The 23,185-nt window shown below is 31.5% G+C and overlaps 1 protein-coding gene across 1 annotated transcript in view; it reads left to right on the forward strand.

Moving 5' to 3' along the window:
* Positions 1-23,185, forward strand: part of LOC114324275 (growth factor receptor-bound protein 14-like) — a 416,586-nt gene that overhangs the window by 160,986 nt on the left and 232,415 nt on the right. The window contains exon 3 of the mRNA XM_028272074.2: positions 7,304-7,399. Within this exon, the coding sequence (XP_028127875.1) occupies positions 7,304-7,399 (96 nt within the window). The remainder of the gene's footprint in view (positions 1-7,303; positions 7,400-23,185) is intronic.

Consider the following 23,185-nt stretch of genomic DNA (forward strand, 5'->3'; position numbering starts at 1 on the left):
ATCCTGGACGCAGTGAAAGAGTGAAATGAAGTCAGAAGTCAGTATCCAACTGACTGCTGAGGAATCGTTTGTTTCATTTGTTACGTTACATTTGGTTTGTTTTTTTAGCATATCGTCATATTAGGGTAAAACTCACTCACTAAACTTTTCAGAAAGTGGAGAAAAATCGACTTAAAGGCAAAAATTGTTTTTTAAATTCACCTGACTTGAATATTGGATTTTTTTAATGCAACTGCAAAGAATAAATCAAACAGATATTTTAAGCCATGTTTAGTCACATAGTGGGTCTGCTGGGTCCCAAATTGCCCTTCTTTTATACACAGCACTTATTACGCTTTCATCCATAGCGAGGCTACCCGGATGGATTATCAAACACGACTGATATGGGTGGATACTGTGGATAGACGCCTGGCGGACCACCGGGTGGGTAGATGGTAGTGGGACGCCACTGCGGCTACCGTCGTTGTATTATTCGTGGTATAAGTAGCTGGATAGTCGTCAGGCGGGTATCTACCATCCACCATCCTAGCAAACTTCCTGCACTGCGGCATCGGCCTTTGAGAATTGATTGCGTTAATGAAGTTGTCACACGCAGCATTCTACATAAAATCTGGTAACAGTATCAATGTCTCAAAATTACTCCTTACATAACCTCATCTGCGTTTGGCATCTGTCTGGAATAGAATATTTTCGGATTTATTTGAAATAGAATTTTGGATTTTGGTGTATATAATCAAGAAATTGCTTTTAGCTTTCTTGATTTGGCTACTTATTTTTCCTTCAACACGCTTTTCCACTAGATCTATGTTAAGCATTATGCATCATAAACTATTGAGCTATAAGTATAGTTTGAGAACTTAACTGGAAAAAACTGGATATATGAGAGATTATGACGGAACGGAAGCTTAGGAGTAGTCTTTATCTTCAGGTACCATCTTCTCTTCGGACGTCGCAGACAATATAGCAATTTTAACCTTATTTGTAGTAGCGAACTAGTTACACTTAGATGTAAAAAAATCGATCCACTGAAAATTTGGTCATTTTTGAGGTCTCGAATTTCCTAAACTTGTCCGATTTAAGTGATTTTTTACCATGTTATAGCTTTATTCATTAATAATATCGCTGTAATAATATTGTTGCTAGAAAGGTAAACTGTCATAGTATACCGAGTGTACGAATCAAACTGTGTTCTTTTCTCAAAGTTCGCATCACCCTGTGCACTATTCTAGCATTTATAAAATACTGAAATTAAAACCCAGCTACATATAGCCTCAGGTTTTCTTAACATTCTGTTTTTAGATTCATTCGCTTATGTTGGATAATAAAAAAATTTAGGTACTTTAACAACTGGCCATGTTCGTCATCAGTACAGGGTGTTTCGAAATAAGTGCGGCAAACTTTAAGAGGTTACACATGAAAATAATGACAGTTTGCTTTATAATCATGTGTCCGCAAACGCTTCGTTTCCGAGATACGGGATGTTGAATTTTTTTTACAAACTGACGATTTATTTATTGCTTTAAAATCAGTTGAGATATGCAAATCAAATTTGGTGGTTTTAAGACGTAGTTATTGCACATTTTTTGGCATACAATTAAGAATTTTATATTCACCATTGGCGTGTATACTGGTAATAATACCCGTTTGCGGGATTTTTTTGCTCATCTAATAGGGGAATGTATGTAATTTATTAATTCAAAATACATTTTAGTGCTCTCAGAAAACAGAAAAAAATGTTTATTTGAAAAATAATCATGGCTTGACGCTTAAATTAAATGTTCAAACTGTCACGAGGCTGCTTTAATATTGAATTTAATCAAAAAAATATTTATTTGCCAAAATAAACATTTTTTCCTGTTTTCTGATAGCAGTAAAATGTATTTTGAATTAAATAAATTACACACATTCTTCTTTTTATGTCAATAAATTTAATTCAAAACAATTTTTTTTTGGACACCATGTATAAATAATTATGTTAATGTTTATATTACTGAATAGAGAATTGAATTACCTTTCAAACGAGCTATCCCTATTTTCATTTAAAAAAATCATCGATGACGTCATCACGCCCAGATGTATGACGTCACTAGTATAATATATATGCCAAAAAGTTGTAATTTTAAAATAAAAATTGACCTATTTCAGGATTTTTTTCCAAAATCGTCCATTCTCTCCAAAAATGTTTGTCCGACAAATATGTTGTGCATTTTAATAAGTCCGACACATAGATTATGTCAAATGACAGGAATTATATTGGTCGTAAATAGTAGTCTGATTTTTGCATGAGAGTTTAATGAAAGGGTAACAAATCAATTGGAAGTTCTGTCCGACAAAATACATGGGAGGTATTTGTAGTCTGACGTCCGAAACCTGTAATATGTGCCACAATTAAAACTTCCCCTGTTCCAACGTTCCTGTACATCAAAGTTTGCCCAACTAGACACCGTTAAGCTATTAACAAATTTTCAGCTTGCTATTAATAAACTTTTTTGGTACGCGGGATCCAGACCTATTGGTCTGTATTATTTTGAAACTAAAGTTTTAATTACGAATAAATTAACTTTTTGAACAATGTGTACCTGTTACGCCATTGATCAACTGCATCATTGCCTTGTGCTAACAATCGACAACAAAAAACTCTTTCATAAGAACATACAACGAGCTGAGTCATTTCTCTGAACATGACGGACGTTTTGTTCAAGTTTAAGTGAAAGAAAAAAAAAGAGTTACTTGTTAGCCACGCAAATTTAGTTTTGTTCATTCGTCAGGCAATTTGAATTTAAACCGGCATGTTGTACAGTAATCTCCAATCCATGAACCGAAAACAAAAACGAGGTTACAAAGTTAATATTTTCTCCGTATTAGTGCTAAGAATGCGTTTGCTGGCAGCAAAAACATGAAGCATTTGATGGTAACAATACATTTTTCATCAACAATTAGAAAAATAATAAAGTTTATTCGCATAAGCTATGCAGGAGATGTAAACATTATGGTAGGGGAGCCCAAGCAGGGATTTTTGCAGTTACTCGAGCGCGTCAGATTATCATATGAGGAGAAACCTGGTACCCTGCAGATGTACCTCTACCATATATTGGCTCTTAACACAGGGAAGCTCGTTAAGGAGGGCCCGAAAAAAAATCTATCCTTAAAAATACTCGAAATTGTCAGATTAAGATAAGGTAAGTTAAGTATGTACATGCAAAAGAGTGTATATTTCAAAAATCTGACGATTTGAGCGAGGCAAGAAAATGGGTGTCAAAAAGTTTCGCAATAAAAAAGCGAATATTTCGCGAAATGAACGTCAGATCGAAAAACTAAAAAATACGTCTTCAATATTTTTCAAAAATCTATCGAATGGTACTAAACATGACCCACCACGGAGAGGGTAAATTTTAAATACAAACCCCGCGATATTTCGCAAAATGAACATCAGATCGAACAACTGCAAAATACACTTTCAAAATGTTTTTGAAAAATCTATCGAATGGTACCAAACACGACTCCCCACGGAGGTGGAGTGGTAGGTTACTTTAAAATTTTAAATGGGACCCCCAAATTTTTATTGCAGATTTGGATTATTAACGTAAAAACAAGCAACTTTTATTCGAGACATTTTTTCGAATTATGGATAGATGGCGCTATAATCGGAAAAACGATTGTTGGAAATGGAAAATTAAATTAAAAAATGGAAAGTCCCCACTAAAATGGAAAATTTTACTTATCTTTTTTTGGTTTTAGGACCTAATAATCACAACCCAATAGGTCCCCACAACGCTCGAGTGACACCAAATTTAGCATACTTTGTTCCCCTAACATTAGTTGACAGCTATGTCGTCATCAGCAACGAACATTTTTTGATTTAAACGAAACAACTATTTCGTTCAGTTTTTCAATATTTTTGGATAACAGTTACACACTTGTATAATAGCGTAAATTATAAATTCAGTTAATTAATATCATTATTTATTCACTATGTATTCAGTGATTAGGTACAATATTTTATATACTATACAATAAAAACTAATATGTACTCGAGAAAAGAGAAAAATTGATAAAGTGATTTTAATAATATACTGTTACTATGGAAGGAGTAGAAAAATTTTGAACATCTTTAATAACCAAAATCGTTGTTTACATGCACTGCATTGCTTATTGAATGATTTTTCTTTTTATTATGAAATTGACATTTATTTAAATACGTTACTAATTTAAAAACCAAAATACCAACATACAAAATACCAACAGTACCCCAGTCTATCTGTGAAAAAATCATCGATTTCACGTAAAAAGCTTATACAAATTTTTGAGAGTTCTAAAAGGTGTTTGAGGGATAGCTGATGACAAATAATAGTATACCTAATTGTTATAGACCTTGGGCCCATACTTTAAAAAAATCATGATTATCTCCCTCATGAGACTTCGTTTATTCAGTTATTCAAATCGAGTCGGACAACTTTTCTAATACGGAAAATTTTCGGATGGGTGCGCTTAGCAAATATCGAGGTTTTTAAACTTGGTCGATCCGACAACTGGAGCAACTTTAAAAATTTGTCGGACAATATTACCAGGAAATTGTAAATATTATTATCAAACAATCCTGCAAAATCAGCTGTGAGGGTATAAATCTTATGACTCCATAACTTTGCTGTGTTTGGGGGGCGCACGTATCGTAAATAGTCATAAAGTTTATACCCTCGCAGCTGATTTTTACAGGATTGTTTGATCAAAATACTTACAAATTAACTGGTACTATTGTCCGATAAAATTTTAAGGATTCCAGTGTTGTCGGGAGTGCATATAGATTTTCACTTCGGAAAAAAATCAAACAATAAAAAAAATTTTAAAAAAATTCGGAAAAAAATCAAATCAAATAGAACTTTTTGTAATTTCCTAAACAAATGTTGAATAAACAACATATCAAAAAGTTCTACTCGAGAAGTGGGTGCTTCATTTTTTATTAAACAAATGAACTACGAAATTAGATGTTTTTTAAATAACTCCGAAAATATAAATTTTAGAAAAAACTGCCTTGACCATTGAAAAATTCAGAAAATTTTACAAAAAAAAACCTTATATAAAGAATTTTCTAAAATTAAATCTGTATCTTCTATAATTTTTTATTTATAACGCTAAAATCACCCTTCTCACAAACATTGGCGCACTGTAAACTAGCGTACGGCGAAGTGCACGGTTGAGTTATTTTAATGTAATTTTTTAACTAATGGATATAATAAATAGAAGCTATCTTATGGATATAATCAATAGAAATAAAATGTATGGGCATAAGTACGGTGTGGGTGAAAAGTGAGCCTTACATGAATTTTGTTTAAAAATGATTTAATAGTTATTTATGATATAAGTGTTAAAAGTACACGTTTAAGGCACGCATGTGAAAGTTCGCATTTGAATGAGCGAAAGCGAGTTCTGCAATTTACATGAGTGTCTTAAAAATGTACTTTTTAACACGCATATCATACAATATTTTTTCTACAAACGTAATTACAGGACAATATCTACAAAAACTTTTACTTGAACTAACATTCCAATTTTATATTTTTTTGACATTACATCAAAATTGCATATACGGTCAATAGGAACTGCAGTGCCTTAAAAAAATTTTAAAGCACTAGTGCCTTAAAGTAGCATTTTTAACGCTCGTATGGAGTGCTAAAAATTGCATTTTTAACACGGTTGTAAAAAAATATGTAATTAATACAATTTTTCTTATAAAACTCTCAATTTTGCACAACTTACCTTTCAAGCATCTTACTAAATGATGTTTCATTAAAAAAACATCTCAAAAATTTAATGGAAATGATATGACGTCTCAAAAAATGTAATTTTTGAAATCTTCGTAGTTTTATAGAATTACCACCACTTTAAAACGGTATTACTCAAGTCTGAACAGATCTATTACAGTTTTATAAGTGCTTTTTTTAAGCTTAGGACGCAATCTTTAAAGTGCACTAACTTATTTTACTTTAGAGATACAATAAACTATTTCTTTTTGAGAAAATTAAGAAAGATAACAAAAATGTAATACAAAAACCGAAAATTACCAGCTAAAAAAATGTTTATACAAAGTGATCAAAACTTTTTTCTGTAAAACTTACCTAAAATACATTTAAAGATTCATATTTTTTACATACCTCGTATAAAATTAAAAAAGTTTGATATCTGATGGATGTCTCTTAGATTTTAGACCAGGGAGAGCATTTTATGAAGAATAACGTTTTTTCGTAAAAGTGATAATAAAATAGTTATCATAATTGTAATAAAATGATGATAAGTATCCGTAATTTGAGAAAAAATTGAAAAAAAAATTTTTCGGTTAGACTGATGTAATTGTATATTTAAACGTAGTTTTTAGTTTCAAGAAACTTTTCATAATATCATTTTTTGATATTCTGGAATATTTTTTTTAACATCCCATTTATGTACAATCTGTAATAATGATTACAATAAGTAAATTGTTTAACAATTAAAAGGTACTGGAATTCTGGAATATAAAGGTACTTTACTCTTTAACGAAACTCATATTTTTGACATAACTCGTATAAAATTGATAAAATTTGATATCTGATGGTTGAGTTTTAGATTTTTCACTATCCAGAGAATATTATGAAGAATAACTTTTTTTCGTAAATTTGATAATAAAACAGTTTTCCATGTGGTTAAGACCAGAGAATTTTATGAAGAATAACTTTTTTTCGTAAATTTGATAATAAAACAGTTTTCCATGTGGTTAAGACCAGACATACTGTATAAGAGCTTCTTTATAAGAATTTTCAAATTGCAATGCCATATTCGGATTCAGCATAATCAAAAACAAAATAGAAACATATTTGATCAAAGTAAAATGATGAATTTAACGATATTTTTAAAATTATTTATACAAAACAATTGTTATTGTTTAAACAATTAATAAACAATTAGTGGCCAAATCGGCGAGTTGCACTTTTTACTTTAACAAGTATATAAACTAACAAAAAAAGTTTTAGAAAAATATAAGCTGGTTTGAATTTTTCCGAAACAATGCATGTTTTCGTTTAAATTGCACTCCCCTATTTAGAGACCTCTATATTTACGAAACGACCCACTTCCGAAAATTTTTGGTAATAGAAAAGTTGTACGACTCGACATGAATAACTGAATAAACGAAGTCTCATGAGGGAGGTAATCATAATTTTTTGTGGGTCCAAGACCTATTATTTGTTTTACTCCTGTAATTATTTTAAGTTGTATCCGTTTCTATTCTGATGTAAGATGCCATCGATTTCTGATCATTTGTCTTTTGTTTCAGTATGGGAAGCAGCTCAGGGAAAACTATAGGGCTTTTCGGAATAAGCAGGGTGACACTATCAACTCAAAAGACTATAATAGCTACTCCGTACCTAATGTAAGTACAATTTAGATTTTCTCAGAAAAATATATCTAATCCGTTATCAAAAAGTTTTATTGTTTACAAAAATATTTAATGTATTGGTTTTTTGCCCCGACTTCATGACAACATTTTTGTAGATGGTCGCTATAATTTTTGTTACATCTCTTCTAATTAACTGGAGGACAATTAACGAAAATTTTAAGCGCCGCATGTTATAAACAATTTTACTTGGAAGTTGTATGGTTTCGAAAAACGTACTTGCGCAATGGAAAAAACAGTTTTAAACGTTGTAGATCGTTTGTAATGTGAAAGTTTAAATTCAGCGTCTTTTAGGCATATTTAAAATGCCTCATATTTGTTGCCAAACTCAAAATCGAAATTTCATGTTATTGGTTTGGAAGACTAGACTCTAACCATTGAAACTCCACAGCGACCGGTCAATGGAAGTGATAAATTGTATTGATCCCATGAGAATAATAAAAATGACAAAAATCGCACAACGCTTATTTAAAAGCTTTTTTTAGAAAATTTTTACCGTCGGCGTCGAGTTAATAAAAATTTTATTTAAAAACAAAATTTCGCGAGCGTAACTGACATTCATATTCGCCGTTCGTTTCAAGCATTGTTTCTGAGAGAACAGTTCATTCTAACACAAAAGCTAATAACCATTTTAACACATTTGTGTTCAAAATTATTTTAGGTACATTTCTTGTAGTCCATTGAAATGTTATATTTTTTAGGCCGTAGGCCATAGCTTGCATTTGTTAGAGGAATCAATTTTATTTTTTTAATGTGTAGGGGGGATCAGTAAAAGCTTAAGTTCAAGTTTTTGGGGTCGCCACCCTTGTCCCCCGGCCACCATCTTGGAAAAGGAGGGCAAAGGGGTTTCGCGCTAAACTACTAACCCTACGGAAAATCTGACTAAAAATAAAATGTAGCAAATTAAATTTTCTACAATTTTGTTTGTATTACTTTTTATTGTCAAGTGACCAACAAACAATATATAAACAAAAATAAGTAAAAATTTTTTTATAAGTTTTAAACGTTTTTTATACCACGCTATGAGCTCGTAGGTAGAGCCGATAATTAAAAATTCGCGAGTACCAGTAGTGACTGTGACAAAGTCTGTAAGCTTTTACTGGAAATTTGACATAAATGTTAAAGTGATTAATTTAAAACATTGAAATTAAAAACATTAATATAGTCCAGAAAGCCACTGCGCATCCGCTAGGAAAAATATTCTAATTCGGATTTTTTGCACAATCTTACTCAAAAAGGACTCCTTTTAACAAATTTGCATGTTGCCAGGACCAAAAGGTGGTCAAAAATTTTTTAAACGTTTTTTTTTTGTTTTTTTCCTAAAATTATTTTTTTTGCACGGAACAAAGTTTTTTTAGGTTTTTTGGATCATTCCAAACAGAAAAGGTCTTTAGTGACTTTTCTCTAAAGTTGATAGTTTTTGACATATAAGCGATTAAAAATTGAAAAATTGCGAAATCGGCCATTTTTAACCTTCAAAAACTATGTGAAAAACTTAAAATTTGAATGTTGCCAAGGTACTTAGATATTCTTTAAACATCGATTGATAAAATCTAGAAAAGATTTTTGCAATACAGTATTCAAAACTCATTTGCTTTTTAATTTCTAATCACGCGTGCGCGACACCGTTGCATGTGTATACAGTATGGTGCAAATGAAAGGAATAAATTCGTTATTTCGCAAACCGGCAACTTCAAGGAAAAACCCGAAACAGGTCGATTTTTATTTTTAAGTTATGATATTGTGGCATATATGGTATACTGGTGACGTCATCCGTCTGGGCGTGATGACGTAATCGAAGATTTTTTTAAATGAGAATAGGGGTCGTGTGCTAGCTCATTTGAAAGGGTATTCAATTCTCTATTCAGTAATGTAAACATTTACATAATTAGTTATACAGGGTGTCCAAAAAATTTTTATTAAATTAAATTATTTGACAAAAAAAGAAGTAGAAGGACACCCTGTATAAATAATTATATAAATGTTTATATTACTGAATAGAAAATCGAAGACCCTTTCAAATGAGCTAGCACACGACCCCTATTCTCATTTAAAAAAATCTTAGATTACGTCATCACGTCCAGATGGATGACGTCACTAGTATACCATATATGCCACAATATCATAACTTAAAAATAAAAATCGACCTGTTTCGGGATTTTTCCTTAAAGTCGCCGGTTAACGAAATAACGAATTTATTCCTTTCATTTGCACTATACTGTCGGTGGAAAATAGTGTCGCGCACGCTTGATTAGCAATTAAAAAACAAAGGAGTTTTGAATATTGTATTGCAAAAAACTCTTCGGGATTTCATCAATCGATGTTTAAAGACTATCTACCTACTTTGGCAACATTTAAATTTTCAGTTTTCACATAGTTTTTGAGGGTTAAAAATGACCGATTTCGCAATTTTTCAATTTTTAATCGCTTATATGTCAAAAACTATCATTTTTAGAGAAAAGTCACTAAAGACCTTTTCTATTTGGAATGATTCAAAAAACCTAAAAAAACTTTTTTCCGTGCAAAAAAAATAATTTTAGGAAAAAAACAAAAAAAAACGTTTAAAAAATTTTTGACCACCTTTTGGTCCTGGCAACATGCAAATTTGTTAAAAGGAGTCCTTTTTGAGTAAGATTGTGCAAAAAATCCGAATTAGAATATTTTTCCTAGCGGATGCGCAGTGGCTTTCTGGACTAATACGAAATAATATTAGTTGGTCAAAGCTGTGCTGTATATTTTTACCTTAAATAAATATACTTACCTTTTAAATACTGAATTTAAGTTTTTTTAATATTTCGTAATATGTAATTATAAATTAATCTAAGCGCCATCTACACGATAATTGTGAAAGTATCCGAAGTAAGAAATTAATATTTCATTAATAGAACGTTAAAATGATTAGCAAAATCTTTAAAAAATCGATTACAATTTAATTACTTTTTTGCGTTGTAAATATTAAGCGATAACCATTAAATAATAAATTTAAAAATTACCGGTGAAAGTTGCATTAGTACGAAGCTCAGAGCGTATAGAAAAACACAGCAAATACAAAATAAGTGATTGATGTGATCGTTCATGGATAATCTTTCATTTTTCCGACTGTAGGTATAGTTTGGAAGGAGTTATTAACAACTAACGTTAAAAAGGTTATATTTTGTTAACGTTAAAATTTTTTGTTATTTTATTAAGAAAAATAATTTAAAGCTTTATGTAACTTTATATTTACTTGGTTTACATACAAAACGTTTATTATTTTAAAAATTAAATTTATGATTCTTCTAAAAGTTTGTTAATCCTAAAATTTTTAGAAAATTGAGTAGAGTTACTGTAGATGGCAATTGATTGAATCCATCGCATGGCGATGGGTAAAATCACTAGTCTTAAGAGCGTAAGCGCAAAATTTCGGACCAATGCTTTTTAAATGAATTTAAACTTTTAAAAAATTTAAACTGAGAATGAAAGATTACATTATTAATGAGGGCCGAAAGTTCCTTAGAATAAACAAAAAGTTTCTTTTGAATGAGATATTTAAAATTAAAAAACACACTAAATTTCCTCTTTTTTTTCATCCCTCTTACTCATTAAGGTAAACATTATAGAAGTTTTCAGGGACTTTCGACTCTCGGTAATAATGTAATCTTTCATTCTGCGTTTAGTTTTTTCAAAAATATTTATTATTTTTCTCAGGATTCGAAAAAATGAATGCATTTAAAAAGCATTTGCCCGAAATTTTGCCCCTCTGCTCTTATATATAAAATTATACAGATTACGTATCATATAAAAAGGTGTCCATTTCAATTCATTTACAAAACGTATTTTCCTCAACAATCCTCCAACTTTTGCTCATTTAAAAATTGATACATCTTACATACATAAGGTAGCTGGCAGGCATCACTCCAGTACTTGAATTTCTAAAAATCTCTTCAAGCAATTTAGATACCTATCTACTTATACAACATATCCTCACAAAAACAGTCCTCAAACCTCTACGGGCATTACCTAGGGGATGGAGACATGTCTGAACTTCCAGTCATTTCGGTGAAAAACGATAATTGGAGTTGAGCCCTTGCTGTTCTTAGTAGGGCAACGATTTGCATGCGGTTTTTACCACCGGCGCGGATGGTATGGTGACGCTATTAGAGGTTCACCCACTGCGAAAACTGAGAAGTTCTGGGGCTCTGAAGTTCTATTGTGGGATATGTAACCCAACTAGTATCTTTAGTAACTTAGTTTTGCAAGACATTTAATTGTGTACAAGGTGTTTGTTCGGACGGTAATTTTGGAACTCGGTATTATAAATGTATCATTTAATATGTAATGTACATATGTGTGAATCAGACGATTAGATGTGTTGGATACAGACTAGTGTTTATTTTTCGAATGGCCATAGGGGCCATTTTCTCAAAAATGAGAAATTTAAAAAATAGCCCCGAAAATTAAGCAAAAATCGTTACAGTAGAAAACTTTGAAGAACCATATTATCTTACTTAAAATCCCAGAACCTTCCACAGTATACCATTATAATAGTCAGGGATTGTTCTATTAGTCCAGGGCGCATCTGTTTTGAGATGGACGTTGAGAGGTGACTCATATTTTTTTGCAGAAATTGCTTGGAATTAACTCATATAATAATAACTGAGTTATCCTCCCACTCAAAAAGGTCCGGAACATTGTTTAAATAATCAAAATGTCAAAAAATAAAGGAAAAATTCGATTTTTTTCTTCGTTTTTTGATTATAACTTTAAAAGTATTCATTTCCGAGAAAAGTTGTACTGACATAAAAGTTGCTTAACTAAGTTCCCTATAATATAGGATTGGTTAAAAGTTTTTAAAATTGTCACCCATGTTGCTAAATAGCAATAATTGCAAAAAAAAAACATAAAAGCAAGTATTTGCATTTTACGTTTTTCAACCATTTATGCTAGATTTAGGACCTTTTTATTTCAACAAAAAAAAATTTTATGATAAAACAATACTGTAAATTTCATTAAAATGGGTTCAATAGATTTTGCAAAATAAATTTTGCAATACAGCTTTCGCAAAAAAATTCATTTTTTCAAAATTTTCCAGTATTGAAAATAAAGCAGACAGCAAGTTGAAATTTTATTTAAATATAGAAGAATACTGTACCTTTCATTTGCAATTTGCAAAATTAAAATCGGTTAACCACCACGGCGTCAGGAATTTTTTTAAATAAACAATAATTTTTGGTGCTACGCGCAGTACAGCGGATACGTTTGCTCTGATTGGGCATTCCAATGACCTTTGATAATGATTGATAAATTTTAATTTTTAGTACATTTCGATATAAATGAATAAATTTGTTTATTGCAAAATAAAAACACATACTGTGTCCTTTGAAATAATACTTTTTTTAGCAAAAACTTTCTTTGTTCATATATTTTAACTTAGAAAATAAAAGTTTATTATTTTTAACCATATGTAATTGTTTAAACAATATTTCACAAACAGTAATCAAATTAGTTTGATTTTTGTGGAATTAAAATATTAAAATAAAACAAAATGTAGAGTAAGAAAATAATATATTAGATAAAGATTTGATAAAAATTTTGGTGGAAATTAACTTGTGTGAATCGAACATTTTACATTTTCCAAATAGAATATATAATTTTTCATTACAATGCTAAAATATTTACACTTAACGCTTTTTATTTCTCGCTATTCTATTTTTAAACGCTGCGCTGTTGCTTTTAAAAACCATTAAAATGTCACTACAAGTTGCTACAAGTATCAACTTACTTTTGCCTCTGTTTATTTACAACGTATCCGCTGTCCTGCGCGTAGCACCAAAAATTAATGTTTATTTAAAAAATATCTTGACGCCGTAGTAGTTACCCGATTTTAATTTTGCGATTTGCAAATGAAAGGTACCGTTTTCTTCTATATTTAAAAAAAATTAAACTTGCTAAAAATCGCCGATATAACTTAATTAACCTATATAATGACAGAGGTGTCAAAATTTCATAAATGTCATTAGTATCAAAATGGGTGTAAACTTGCCTGAGGTTGGACCAATTACAAACAAGCTTTACGACGCTGGAACTTTGAATTACTCCTCTTGGTTTAAAAACAGACTATAATTGTTAGCACGTGCATAATTCATTAAACTGACAAAAAAGTTTATTTGTTGTCGGGATATAAGGTTAGAACTACGTCTAAGGATGCTTCGATGTTACGTGTTCTCTACTCTTCTTTACGGCTTGGAAGCGTGGACATTGAAACAAGTCCATTTGAATAAGTTCGCCGCCTTTGAATTTTGGTGTGACAGAAGAATCCTACGAATATCATGGATTCAAAGAATGTCAAACGTGGAAGTAACTAGAAGGATAGGAAATCAACCAGAAATAATACTAACTATCAAAAGACGAAAACTTGAGTACTTGTTACATGTGATGAGAGGGCAAAAATACCCATTATTATAACTTATTATGCAAGGCAAAATCCGAGGAAAGCGAAATGTGGGAAGATGAAGAACATCCTGGTTTAAGAACTTACGGGAATGGTTCGAATGCAGTAGTGCAGAGCTATTTAGAGCGGCAGTCAATAGGGTCCGCATTGCCATGATGATTTCCAACCTTCGATAGAAGATGGACCTTAAAGAAGAAGAATTGTTAAAAATGATGGTAAGTACAGAGGAGAAAGTGTTTCTGGTGGAGCAATATTTTCGCTTATACGGAATCGGCCGACGTAATGATGCAAGTCTGCGATACGTGTGTGATCAATTCACACAACGCGACGGACGGTTTATAATCGTTCTCCAAGTAATGCAGTAATTTTAAGAAAAGGAAACTCGGAGCGTCACAGTTCAGTTAACAACAACAATAACCATGAACGTGTTTTTAAGGAATCTTGGATGATCTGAAAGCCAGCCAGACAAGGACAGCGTTGCATCTTGGCTTAAAAAGATCTTCCTTGCAAAGAATCCTAAAAGAGCTCGGTGCATTTTCGTATGTGATTCAGGTACATCAACAATTACATCCTCGGCATTATCGCAGTAGAGTGAAATATTGCGACAGAATTCTTTCGTTAAGAAAACCCTGAATTTTTTAAAAATGTATGATTTTCAGACGAAGCACGTTTTCATTTGTCGGGCCACGTAGAAGTACATACATACAAATTTTAACACGCTTTATCCCGGATCTCCGTCAATTCTGTCGTAATTTGGCATTTCGGAACCAATTTTTCACCGATTAAATGCCGTTAGAGCATTCTTCATGGACCTAAAAGACCGGGCCCTGGAAGTAATGAGTATGCAAAACCTGAGTACCGGCAACTATGTTCGGATTCTTTTACCTAAGACCTTGAACAATGAAAAACTGAATCGTGCCGGAACCCCATGTTATGGGCAGATAAAAAGCGATTTTTCGCAAAAAAACATTTTATTTTGTATTGTTTGGGTCATTCTAAGCAAAAAATGTTCTTACAAGTTTTTTCGTAAAATGCATAGTTTTCGAGATAAACGCGGTTAAACTTTAAAAAAATCGAAAAATTGCAATTTTTGAACCCGAATAATTTTTGATTAAAAAATAAAATAGCAATTCTGCTTGCAGCATTTGAAATTTCAAGTAAAATTATACCGGTTCTGATTATTTACATTGCTAAAAATTAATTTTTTTATTGGTAAACAAAGCTATAAATAAACAGTGTTTGAGCGTTTTGTCGCATGTCCGCACCGCGCCAAGGATTAAAACCGAACGGAACCGACCAGATAGGACTTCCTTGGCGCGGTGCGGACATGCGACAAAACGCCCAAACACTGTTTGTTTATAGCTTTGTTTGACAATAAAAAAATTATTTTTTAGCAATGCAAATAATCAAAACAGGTATAATTTGACTTGAACTTTCAAATGCTGCAAGCAGAATTGCTATTTTATTGTTTAACCAAAGTTATTCGGTTTCAAAAATTTTTTACAAAAAAACTTGTTAGAACATTATTTGCTTAGAATGACCCAAAAAATACAAAAAAAAAATGTTTTTTTGCGAAAATTCGCACCATCGCACCTTCCGGCAAGATTCAGTTTTTCATTGTTCAAGGTCTCAGGTAAAAGAATCCGAACATAGTTTCCGGTCCTCAGGTTTTGCATACTCAAATACTTCCAGGGCCTGCACTATAAGACAACCCTTATTCCATAATAACATGACGAGAAACTTGAAACATCGCGAATCGGTATGAAATCAGTCTTGAGCGAGTCATTTAGAACATGTAATAAATAATGTGTCAATAATATGACAATGTATTTCTTAAAACAACAAAATAGTTACAAGTTCAGTACTGTTTATTTTCGGCTATACCGTATTTGGAAAAATAAACCACGAACCTGATCAATTAATGTAACAACAAAGGAAACTGCAAATGGTGTCTATTTGGAAATATGTAACTAGACATTCATTGAATTAGCTGCTGTCACTGTGCAACAATGTTTTTAACTCAAATCACCGATTTGATTTGTCTAATTATATTTATAAAAATAATGGAACATCTGTGTTTTCTATGTAATAATTAATGTTGGGGAAACTCAACGACTTGCGGTTGCCAATAGACAATGTTATTTCCTCGTGCCAAATAGTACGGTCAAGCTGCCATCAAAAATCAATAAGGAAAATGATTTGCTGTAGCTGGCTGTATACCATTTATCACAAAAAAAATGTATTTAGTAGACTTCTTTATAAAAGGTATATAATTTACTAATTAAAAGTCCCTTAAGGAATCGCAATAAAAGGGCTGAACCTAAAATAAGTACATATAACCCTTGAAATGAATGGAAAAGTTTTAAATGTTGACTAAGGTTCTTCTTCATGTACCACGTCCTTTGAGAACGTTGGTTACCATCATAGCTATAATAATTTTATTCACTGCCACCCTAAATAGCACTTTTGTATCAACCCCATACCGATCTCGCAAGTTATTCAACCATAAGGTTCTTTTTCGTCCTGGACTGCGTTTGCGTGCTGTGTATTTTCCCGAGCTTATTATTTTGTAGCAACCTATATTTGGGACCTCTCATTACATGTCTGAAATACTACAGCTTTCTCTTCTTGATGCTTTTTATTATCTCAGTAGTCTTACTGAGACGTTCTAGTATTGTGGAGTTTCGAATCTTCTCCACCCAAGAAACTTTTAAAATTCTTCTATAGTACCACATTTCGAAAGCCTCAAGGCGATTTAGATCGATTTTATTCGTAGTCCAGGACTCGACACCATAAAGTAAGATCAAGAACACGTAGCAGCGAAGCAGGCGGATCTTCAATGCCGATTTTGTCTCTGTTACATAATACCTTGGACATCCTTCTAAAAGCGGCTCTGCCCTGCGCTATCCTATAAATTTATAGATTTAATTTCGCCGTTAGTATCTGCGTTACAATTTAATTGATATCCAAGGTAAACAATTTGATCAACTTTGTCAGACCTGTTTCTTTACAACTCTCAACGACCCTATTAAGTAATGTTTGCAGATCTTCTTGAATAGAAGCTAGGAGTACTGTGTCATTCGCATACCGCAAATTATTGATGACTTCACCGTTTACAATTATTCCTTCTTGTTTTTCAGAAAGTGCATTTCTGAAAATTCTTTCGGAGTAAACGTTGAAAAGCAGGGGCGACAGAGGCATCCCTGCCGTATTCCTCTTTTAATATTAAGAGCTTGTGATTCCAAACCGTCTACTAAAACTGATAATGTTTGATTCCAATACAAATTTGCAATTCTTTGCTATCTGCCGTCCAAGCTAATGTCTTTTAGAACTTCGATTAATATTGAGTGTGTTCCGTTGGTGGTTTACTGAAACAATTAAATGAAATTAAAATAAGTGTAAGACAACGAACACTAACATATTTATTTATTTTTGGTTAAAAAGGCGTGCTTATGTCTCGTAAGAGGGTTTGTTATTCTTTGCGGGACGTGGGTTTGTGTCAGACTGCCTGTGGATGAACTAAAAACATTAGATTTTAACCAGAGTATTATGCAGCTGCTGCATTTTCGTGTTGCAAAGAAATTGAAAATGTTTATACATTTTTAATTCATTTACTCTTTTGTAGGAGTATTAAGGAATCTTTCTTGTTGGAACTTTTACCACGCTGAGCAGATGAGTAATGAATTATTTCAAATTCTCTCATCTTAATTTCCTTGGCATCCTGTTTGATTTATAAATTTTGAAAATCTTAGGGGTGTAACCAAAGAAAGTATTCCACCTGTTGTCAATCTGGTGGTATGGGAACGATATTTATTGTCGTTTTCTGTGCTACTTCGATTAATAACTTACTTTATTTTTGGGTAGATGGGTCTAGTTCATTTGTGACATTTCTTTCTTTGCAATTCGGAAAGGCCCAAAGTGTGATACCTGGAGAAATCGGAGAGAAGATGATATCAGACTACTGATGAGGGGGAAGAGACCTCCGAAACCGGTATAGACTCTTCCTGCACTCTCCGATTTAACCAGAGTATTATGCAGCTGCTGCATTTTCGTGTTGCAAAGAAATTGAAAATGTTTATACATTTTTAAAAACATTAGTTTTACATTTCTGTGGTTTTTAAAGAAGTTAGAGACTGATTTATTGACATAAGGAGGCTGGCCCTGTATCCTATCGTTATCTATTATGGAATTTGAGTTTTCCATTACATAAACTGATCAGGCCATCAACATCTGGTGTTTTAAAACCTGAGAAGGCATTTTATCTGAATACTGATATATTTCGTTTCTTAAAATTTAATAGGCCCTTTATGCATATGGTTTGTGAATTTTAAAATGGGACGGATTATTTCATTTTGAAAAAGTTATTAAAAATTAAAATTAGCAAAATAGTAATTGAAGCTTGTCGCCACAAGTGCTAAGTAAACAAGATCAAATGCCTTTTGGAAGGCCGTAAAACAACAGTATGTGTCTACAGATATATCACGACATCTTTGAGCAAGCACATTTATCCCAAACAATGTCTCTCTCGTTCCAAATCCATTACGGAAACCAAACTGTGAGCCACTTAATTGTAGATACGACAATGTATTACCTTCAAAAAATTTTCAATAAATGGTTCAAATAGTTTTCGAAGGGCACTAAGGATTATGGGAAAGAAGAAGAAAAGGGGTAAAAACTTCTGGGTAAAAGTTAATAAAAAAATCTTATTTTATAATATTATGTATCTTATTTTAAAATTTAAATGATGTATCCTTGATATATTATTGACTTTAATTAATCGTATTTTCTATCTATTGATTTTGTCTTTGAACATGAATAACCACATTCTACTGCATTTTTCCGAGGAATTTACGACACAATTGGTTTCATTTAGTATAATTAAAGCGACTTCTTTGATTTTTCTCTTTTTACCATCTGTTTATTTTTCTTTTTTTACCATCTGTTTATTTTTCTTTTTTCTTAGATTGTGACTTATTCCCAAATAAAATAGTACATTGCATAATATGCCACAAGAAAATAGCTGCAGAACTATATTTCTATGAAAGTTTGAATAATTTCGGGACAAATATGTACTTTTACATCAGAATATATCCACTGATTGTGTTTGTATGTAAAATGGACGCTTTTTGGCATCATCCTGTACGCCATAAATAAACCGTGGCGTCAGGAAAGTTGAGTTATAATACATGATTACAATGTAACTGTTATTTATGAAGCCATATTTCATTTTTGATCCGTTCCGTTTTTAAATTCACCTTTGACTGTTATTTGTATTTGGAATTTCGTTTTTTTTTTAATTCTGGCGCCTCATTCATACAGTAAAAGTCGAGTTGTACCTTCTAAATATTAACGCTGATTTTGTACTGCACATTTAGATATATTCTAGAAGCAATTGGTCAAATAGTTTAAAAGTTATTTAATTTGTTTATCCCAAATTCATTTTTTTGCAACACTATAAGTCAGAAAATTATGAGGTTACAGTAAGACTTCTGACAGTTTATGGAAGAAGAGCATTTATACTATTGACTTCATTTAAAAAAATGACAAAAAGTAATTTTAAATGATGTAAAATTATTTTGCAAAAACACGTCGATTTTTTGCTTACTTATAAACAATTAGAATAACTTTTTAACCGTTACCCGTAGAAAAATTATTTTTTCATATTTGGAAATACTGAATTTTTATACACATTTATAAAGAAAAACAATTGTCCTAGGACAATTAGGGACGAAGTTAGCCCCCCTTTTTTTAATTCACATGTTTTTGCAAAATAATTTTGCAGTATTTAGAATTATGTTTTGTCATTTTTTTTTAATTAAATTAATAGTATAAATTTTCTTCTTTCATAAACTATCCAAAGTATTAGTGTAACTTCATCATTTTCTGACTTATAGCGTTGCAAAAAAAACTAATTTGGGATAAACAAATTAAATACCTTTTAAACTATTTGACCAATTGCTTTGAAATTTAGGGTATGATTTAAGCACCAGAAGTCTCAGCATTCCGTGTAATAAGAACGTTCCTAAGTTAATTTTTACATAGGTTATGAATATTTATAAACACTTAAAATTTATGATTTATTTTGCAATTTTATAAGCAACCAATAAGGATAGACATATTCAGCGAACGCCATATTAAAGTTTTTTATACGATTTATGAGTTTTTCACTCTCAAATTTGTTTAAAATACTTAACTTTTTGGTTATAGACGAAAAAGCGAAAATTTACCGTTTTTTGAATTTCATTTGTTTATAACTATGTATATCATCAAAATCGGCTGCAGGAAACATATAAGTTATTAATATAGACACATTATTTTTTACACACTATCAAAAGTTTTTTGAGAACATACACCTGTTTGCCGTTTTGACCTAATTAGAAGTGTGTACAAGTCTTACAGTCTTTTCCAATTAATATAGATGTCCATACTAATCAAAAAATTAGGTTTCGGCCTAGAGGGGGTTGTGTCACGTCACCAACAGGATATTTTTTTTCGTTATTTCTCTGAACTAATATAGGGTGTACCAAAAGTAGCGGTACGATCGAATATCTCGCTAAATGAACATCGGATCAAAAAACTGAAAAATACGTGTTCTATATTTTTCAAAAATCTATCGAATGACACCAAATACTACTCCCCACCCTACCTCCGCAATCAGTTAATGAGTACCCCAAAAGAACTCGTTCATGTGAACAGATAGATGAAGAGCTCTTTAAAGGATACTATTTGTGAGGTTACAATTAGAGCTTCACGATATTCGATAAAAATATCGATATTGTATTGATATCGTATCGAAAACCAATACAATACATACCTAAGCAATATTAATGTCGATACGATACTCATTATCTGAAATCAATACAATACTCTTGTATTGTCGATACTCTTGCCTCGATATTATGAAAATATCGATATCGAGAAAAAAATAAAACTCTACAGTTGTTTGGTTATATTTTGTGGAATAGGTATTTAGATCATAATTATTTACATAAAAGTGTAAGTGATCTGCAACCCAAGCATGAGCTGTTATAATATTATACACTTGAGTGCCTAAACTTGAAACTCTTGAGAGTGAGTAAATCACATCATCTTTGATTACATTGTTTATATCATGTGGCATTGTGGTAATATTATGGAAGTGAGTAAGGATGACGCAAAAATAGTTTTCAACAAATACTGAATTGCGATTTATTCCGATAAATTATGCATAGAACTGTTAAAAAAACATTTATTTTATTTGATTAAAGTAGATTGCTTACACCAGAATGTTTGAATCTGCATTTTTTTTTCTTTAAAAAGGGTGGATTTCACCCTTAAAATGCAAATAGCGGAAGTTGACACGATATCACTTAAATTTATTGAGGTATTCTCTAACTACTCACCAATTTTCATGGGAATCAACGAAGGTTCGACGAAATCGGAGGTGAAAATCTTCGGTGATTGCACTTTCAGAAATATAAAAAATAATTTTAAAACAGGAGTGGATTTCACCCCTAAAATGCAAAAATCGCAAATTGGCACTATGTCGCCTTTGTTCCTTAAGGTATCCTCTAATCACCCACCAATTTTCAAAAGAATCTATGGAGGTTCAACGAAGCTCAAATCCACCTTCAGTGACTGCAGTATGTATATTTTAAGAGCTATAGTGATAAACGAATAAAGAATAGTTTTTGTTTTATTAATTTAATGTTTAATTATTATATTTAATAATTATTTTTATGTCGATAATATGTTATCGAGTATTGTATCGATATCGTATCGAAAACAATATCAATACGATATTGTTATAAGAAAGTATTGCCGATATCGATACTCGATACGATACTTCATTGGCATAACCAATACAATACACAATACTTAAAAAGTATCGATATTGTATCGTATCGTGAAGCTCTAGTTACAATGTAATTTATCCTATTTCTTATATATTTTAAGAGATTTTTTTAATATAGATAGTGATAAATGAATAAAGAATCTTTTTTTTATTAATTTAATCCTTTTTGTATCGAGCGTGTATTTGTTTTTGTGTATTAATTTAATCCTTTATTAATTTTATCGAGTATTGTATCAATGTCGTATCGAAATCAACAGCAATAGGATATTTTTATAAGAAAGTATTGCCGATGTCGATACACGATACTATACTTCATTGACATAACCAATACAATACTCAATACTTAAAAAGTATCGACATTTTATCGTATCGTGAAGCTCTAGTTCCCCTATACTAGTTCTCACACTTTCTTTCCTTTCACTTCGTCTCTTAAACGCAAGCAATTTATCTATATTTTTTTTAATCAAAGTCAACGAAGAGACATTAAAAAAAATAACAATTGCCTACTTCAACGAATACCTTGTAATAGCCATAAAACAATAAAAGTTAGAGGACATCAAGGAATTGTAATAACAAACTCATAAACAATTAGCATTGACCTGGTTTGCTCCACTAGATAATATAAGACGGCAATAAAAATAACGAAATGTACAGTAGACGAAGCAGAAAATTATGGCTACTTATTACTTGGGTAATGAATTATTATTATACATAGGTCAGTTCTCTACGTGTGGTAAATAACTGCTGCACAACAAGAGAGATATTTCTAGGTGAAAGATCTGTCAACTAGATCATAATATTATACTGTTCTTCCTGGATTTTGTACAAATTATAAAATATAATAAACTCCTTATAGTTACGGTGACCATATGTACTTATTTAAGTAGGACAGTACTTATTTTTAAATATTGTCCTAATGTACTTTAAAACCTTTCTAAGGACACGCGAATGTACTTATTTTTTCTAAAAAATGAATATTTTTATCTTTTACTACTTTTAAACAAATTTCTTTGTATACTGTTCCAGGTATTGCAGCTTTTGTGTCTTGATCCATTCAATATTTCCATTCTTTTGTTGACTCTTCTCATGACTTCGTTGTTTGTTACAGGCTCGGTCCATGCTATCTTCAGGTACCTTCACCCACAGTTCAAATGCTTCCAACTTTTTAGTAGTCGACGCGTTAATTGACCATGCTTCTATCCCGTAAAGCAGAGTCGAGAAAATATAACACCTTGCCAGCCTAACTCTCAAGTCTTAATTATTTCAGTTCTCTTGCACAAACTACCTTTCTCATTTTATTGAAGTTGGTTCTTGCCTTCTCTATTCGAACTTTAATTTCTTTGGAGTAATCGTTTGTGGGATTAATTATTGTGCCAAGATATTTGTAGTTTTCAACTTGTTCTACAGTCAGGCTTTTATCATTATTTTGGGTTTTTGATATCCTCATAAATTTAGTTTTCTTGATGTTTACTGATAATCCATATTGTTCACCATACTC

This window comes from Diabrotica virgifera, chromosome 1, assembly GCF_917563875.1.
Source record: "Diabrotica virgifera virgifera chromosome 1, PGI_DIABVI_V3a".
Taxonomy (NCBI): domain Eukaryota; kingdom Metazoa; phylum Arthropoda; class Insecta; order Coleoptera; family Chrysomelidae; genus Diabrotica; species Diabrotica virgifera.